The sequence below is a fragment of the Anarrhichthys ocellatus genome, unplaced genomic scaffold, assembly GCF_004355925.1.
Source record: "Anarrhichthys ocellatus isolate YVR2014 unplaced genomic scaffold, GSC_Weel_1.0 scaffold160, whole genome shotgun sequence".
Taxonomy (NCBI): domain Eukaryota; kingdom Metazoa; phylum Chordata; class Actinopteri; order Perciformes; family Anarhichadidae; genus Anarrhichthys; species Anarrhichthys ocellatus.
The window spans coordinates 273,029-278,758 of NW_022280190.1; the positions used below are offsets into that span (position 1 = coordinate 273,029).

At 41.6% G+C, this 5,730-nt stretch overlaps 1 protein-coding gene across 1 annotated transcript; it reads right to left on the reverse strand.

Annotated features, from left to right (window-relative positions):
• Positions 1-388: 388 nt before the first annotated feature.
• On the reverse strand, positions 389-5,643 carry LOC116400293 (neurocan core protein-like). The gene is made up of 4 exons (XM_031878072.1): positions 4,943-5,643; positions 3,000-3,144; positions 2,604-2,786; positions 389-2,502 (listed from the first exon to the last, which is right to left on the reverse strand). Exons 1-4 carry the CDS (start codon positions 4,982-4,984, stop codon positions 2,285-2,287), a joined length of 588 nt encoding a protein of 195 aa, XP_031733932.1. The 5' UTR covers positions 4,985-5,643; the 3' UTR covers positions 389-2,284.
• Between the last annotated feature and the right edge of the window lie 87 nt (positions 5,644-5,730).

Here is a 5,730-nt window from a genome sequence, read left to right on the forward strand (position 1 = left end):
AAACCATTGATCCATTGATGAATATAAACTTTGCAGCGTTGTATCATTACAATGTGGGCAGTGTATGTGAGGATAGCACAGAAACAAGCTCAGTGCATTCTGGGAGTTGCAGGTTTTCTACCTTCTGAGCTGAAGGGAATAAAACTTCAGAATACCAGCACCTTCCTACCACCTAGTTGTATCTTTTCAGCAGTAAAATACTTCTTTAATGAAAGAATATTGATGAGAGCAGCTTTAAAGTTTCACGTCTTCAACGGGCTTGAAGCTGAGAGCCACAGACAGGAAGTCAGAGAGGAACGAATGTGTTGTTGGTTTTGGTCTTTTCACGGTTTGACAATAAGAAAAGTATAAATATAGTGGTATAAAATAAAACCACACAAACAACACGGGTTGTGTTATGATGTAATTGCACAAACAGCTGAGAAATGAAACTGAAACCAACATGGACATTTTTTTACAGTAACTCAAATGGAGAAAGAAACGATGATTACATAACAATAAGCTCTTGTGTCACAGATGCAATGAATGGAGGAGACGAACAATATGTAAAAAGGAAGATGTATGAATAGGAAAAAGGTAAAATGTACAAAGGTCACATAAAGAAATCTTGTTGCACATTTTTCACATTCCCTTTATTTGTTGGATTAAAATCACAGATTCCAGATCTGCGGCAGAGATCAACATCTAACAAAGCTTTTGTCTCAGAACTCAAAGATGGAACCTTTAAAACAATCGGCGGTGAATTCGTTGGATTGAAGACAAACATGATGAGATCTGTAAACAGCACGGAGAGTCGTCATTAACGGAACCACTTCAGTTCTAATGACCTTTATTTAATATCACAGTCCATTCGTAATGTTTAAAGTATACAATAAGTTAAATTCATATGGCTTCATATAGTATTTAGAATATATATATCCTATGATTAATAGCACACGCACATTCATAACAATCTCTTTAGCTCCGTGTGACGCCTTTTAAATCTCCCTTTTGTTTAAAAAAAGAAATAACTCAGCTAAAATATTTTGTACAAAAATCTACACGTGGAAATCAGCCAGAAACAATGGGTCATAATGAGCAGCAACAAACCGAAGGTCAACGAATTAAAATATGCGCTATGATAATAATTTAAAATGATGACTTCATGCTCTTTATAGTCTGTCAATAACACTAAAGACTACTGGGCTAGCTCTTCTAGGAGTGAATGTTGTCTTTTGGTGGTTTGTTCCCAAAATGAAAGGCACCCTGTGGAGCTATTGATCTGTAGTAACTCTACGGAGCAATGTCTTTAAAATAAGATCGACTGGGTTGAGGTCACTACATTACATCGGTCTGGGTATCGACAGAAATAACACAGTACTTTTGAAACAGCAACAGTGCTGACAGAGCTAACAGGACAACGTTATTATCTGTAATTGTTGCACAGCGCTGTGCAGCGATTAGCTGGCCTGTGGGACGCACATAGCTTCCATTCACATGATGGGTATCGAATGAAGTACTGGTATCGGTATCCCTTTAAGGGCACTGGCAGAGCCATTTTTTAAACGATACCCAGCCCTGGTTTTGGGTGATCAGATTGCAGTCAGATAATCCTTGAACACATGAGAGTACAGATGTGAATACACCCAAAAACACATTGTGATCGAATGTCTTTAACAACTGTAACAGGAAAATACGTCATCAAATCCACTGCTGGCCTTTTGTTCCTCCCCTTTTTTTCTCCAGTTGATTCTCAAATTATGTAATTTGTCTTCATCCACGACATCTGAACATTTAGAAGAGCCCATAGAGAAATTATACGAGTGCGTCAAACAAGTTTGTGTTTGCTTGATTTTGTCTTCTTTAAATTTCCGGCAGACTTGGTACAGGAAGTGCATCGCTGCCTCCAGTCGGTTGACAACAACGCCGCCTTTGGTTAAAAGACTACGGACCACTGACGTCAGAGCGCAACTTAAAATGACAATTTAAAGATGGCGGGTTTGTGCAGGATGTCCCGTTTTAAGATTCACCAGAGGGGCGTTTACTGACCTATTTTATATTGTAGAACTAAACGTTAGAATCTCTTCCTGTTTAGGGCGTTGAGACTTGAGAAATGATCAACAAATTAAACTTCTCACAAGTTTTACGGTTCAGATCCTAATATATTTCTTTTGGGGACATTGAAGTCCTTTGCGGAGCCATCGATAGACAGTTCAGTGCGTCTCTCTGTCTATCGATGCCTCTGGACCGACGTGTTCGGCTGCCACCGCTGAGCTGATTTACAAAAACCCACAAAAACCCCAAATCAGTGTCTCATCTGATCCTCTGTCTGCTGCTTCTTCTCCCTCAGGAAAGGGTTCCAGTGGTTCTGGAAGAAACTGTTACTCTGCTGCTGCTCTTGGGTCGGGTCGGGTTTCTGCGGACTCTTGGGGTGATGGACGTGGTGGTTATGGTGCCGTTTCTGTTTCTCGTTGCTCCGGTTGTTGCGGTGCCGGACAGTTAATGACTTGTGGTAGGTCGCGGCTGAGAAGACGGATCGAAAAAGAACAAACAGAGCGTTAAAAAGTCAGAAAACGTCTCTAGATGTTTAAGCAGCCTCGTGATTCTGAACCACAACAACTCACGGCTGGTGCAGGTGACTTTGGGCGCGTCCCATTGGCCGTTGGACCGGCAGCGGATGGTGGGGGCGCGTCTCTGGATGAAGCCCTGTTTGCAGTGGTAGCGGAGCAGAGAGTTGATCTCGTAGCGAGGCTTCACGGCACCAAACACTCGGGTGTCCTTCACCACGGGGGGCTGCCCACATGAGACTGATGGCAGGAGACAGACAGAGGAACCTCCATTTATTGATTCGATGGACACTTGGAGGCAGAGCAACAAGCTGTGAACACACCATTTAAGTAATATCCTCATAAAGTTATTGTGAACTTGTTTTATCCGTTTTTAGCCAAAAAACAGCTGCACTGATATCAGAAACAGGAACGTTTCAGACCCGAACGTTCTGTGTTTCCAGGTGAGCTTACCTGTCCCCTTCTTGCAGGTGAAGGTGAGGTGGTAGTTACACGGCACGTCGTTCCACTGTCCTCCCTCGTGCCAGATCATCACCACACAGTCCTCCCCCGACTGGAAGAAGCTGTCCGGCTGGTTCGGCCTCCAGTAGTCGTATTGCTGTCAGAACACACCATAAAATAAACTCTGACTTTTAGATATTACTTAATCCCGACAAGGACATTTCTGTTAAAACTGGGTTTCTACTTCATCATATTGAGAAACACAAGATGATTTCCACTCCATCGACTCTGCTCATGTGGGTATAAGAGCTAAAAGCAAGTATTTTTGGAAAGAAAAAGGAGTAAATGTGGCTTTGTTTAGTAAATTAGCCGATTAAATAAGAAATGGCTTAATGTCGTAGATCTAGTGACGTAGGGCCGTAGGTGAAAGGTCAATCTCCTGAGCGAGCCCATAAAGAGTAAACGCATAAAATAAGCTTTTTTTTGTTGTTGTTGGTTTTATTTAAATTAAGTTAAGCGTGTTTTCACTCCTAAAGATAAATACTGGGCTGCACAGCAGGTAGAGAAGTCCAAATAATAAATATTATTTCAAAGTATACAAGTATATATACTCGTTATATTGTATGATGTCATACACCTTAAAACACAGGAAAATATGACTTTATGTTCCTGTAGTGATATAAGTGAATGAAGCTGTTATTGCTGCTACACATGGTCTGAAGCAGAATATTTCGTTCTTTTTTCAATACATTGTAACTCTTGGACTGAGTTAATGAACTGAGCGCCGCATCGCTCGCCGTGTGTGTGACACAGATTGAGGCCATAACACGTTTCTGTAAGTTAGAAATAATAATAAGTTGAACGGCTTCGCTCTGAATGAAGCTTTGAGCTCTTGGGTAAAGCCCCTAATGACGTGAGGTTTTTAGGGCTTTTCTTCTACAAACTCAAACCAATCCGTCCATGCCGGTTCCCCTGAGGAGACTCCACACATGTGACAGGATGTAATTCACAGAGACACCAGACGGTGGTGCTGCTGAGTCGTCCACCTCTTCTAAGCCTCTACAGAGCTCTCTGTTACATACAACACGAACATATGAGCGACATGCTGCAGAAACATGCTCTCTACTGTAGAAAGTGTCACCTCTAGTACGGGTGGGCCTCTAAGTGATAACACGTTACAACAGCAGAGCCCCCCCCCCTCCAGTATCAGGTTTCCACAGCTTAATCCAGATCACATGCTTCAACTGCTGAACGTGAGAGAATTGTGTCATCAGGACAAAAAACAAGTTCCTGCCGAATATGAAATGTTGCTGCTAAACATTCCTAAACAAATGACGTCAATATCAACGTAATATTTTAGGCTTTACCTGTAAAAACCTGTTACAATGTATGATTAGTCTATTGTTTGTTTACAAACATCCCAGTTTTTAATTTGTATTATTTTTATCAATAAAATCATCAAATGTGTTTATTTCTAACAGGAAGGGGAGGGAATTTCTCCTCTCTATGCTAACATGCTGTGGTTTCACAGGTGTAATGCTCACCATGTTAGCATAGCATGTTAGCATGCAATTTGATCCCATCGGACTATCAAACAACAAACTCTGTCGTCTCAGCTCTGGAGCTTGTCTAGATGCTAACACGCTGAGGTGTATCGTTCACCATATTCCCCTTCTTAGCTTAGCGTGTTAGCATGCTAGCATTAGCTAATTAGCAGTTTAGCTCAAAAGTCCAGCCGAGGCTGATTGAATGTCTTCAGTTCTGCAGGTTTTTGGTCATAAACGAATGTATCGGAGACGTTAAAATGTTGAAAAGTCAGACGATTCATCCACAATGCTTCCAGTACTTGTTGAGATATTTGGGTTCTGGTGGAGCTAGTCTTCCTTATTTCATATAAAACGCTTTCTTTAGATGCTCGCGGTTCATCCACAGGCCGATGTTTTAAATCGTCTCACCATCGGGTTTCCGTCCGTCCACCTGAAGTCTCTCTCGAACATCTTGTCGTTGAGGCCGAGCCACTGGTAGTCACTGCCCAGACCTGCAGAGATAAACACTCATCAGAGAGGAACTTTATTTCATTTAACGTACAATAACAACATCAAACACTCCACCGAGCTGCAAGAAGAGAGAGCAGGAGATGATGTGTTTGAGGTAAATCAAGATGTCGTAAACGAGTCCATTTCATCTCAGTTCCCCCAATAAACTGAGAGACAGTTTACATGAAGCTCTCGTCTGCTCTGGTTGTGTCTGGAAACTCTTTGTTTTTATCTCACCAACAGTCATCTTCAGATTAGAGCTCAGATACGAGCGGCTTCTTTCCAAACAAAGTGCACTAAAACAGCTTTTAAAACTTTTAAAGATAGTCGTCTAGTTTTATCATCAAAGGGCACAAAAATAGTCTTAATATAGAATAAAGAAAATCAGGTTTCAGCTACTTGGGTCTGAGATCAGGAGTTTTGGTTCTACAGTAGAATCCAATGGTGCATCATGGGAAGTATCATTTATATTTTATTTATTTATTATAAAACTGTGTTCCTGCACCCGTACGGTAAATAATGTGAGTTAAACATAACGAGGAAGCAGAAATATTCACCATATGTTAATGACACCAATGTAAAGTGAATCTGGTGAGGTTGCTGCAGCCAGTGAACAGGAAGTGACCATATCTGGACTGAGGAGGAGTGACGTAGAGACGGCGTATACGTCTCTGGTAGAGACCTGTCAATCACCGTGTAGCCCCGCC

What these genes read in the sequence shown, in the direction of transcription:
- LOC116400293 (XM_031878072.1), bottom strand. Translation starts at nt 4,984, where the DNA reads ATGTTCGAGAGAGACTTCAGGTGGACGGACGGAAACCCGATG. An exon ending in GGACGGACGGAAACCCGATG is followed by an intron (nt 3,145 to 4,942) that starts GTGAGACGATTT and finishes GTGTTCTGACAG; the next exon opens with CAATACGACTACTGGAGGCC. An exon ending in CACCTGCAAGAAGGGGACAG is followed by an intron (nt 2,787 to 2,999) that starts GTAAGCTCACCT and finishes TCCTGCCATCAG; the next exon opens with TCTCATGTGGGCAGCCCCCC.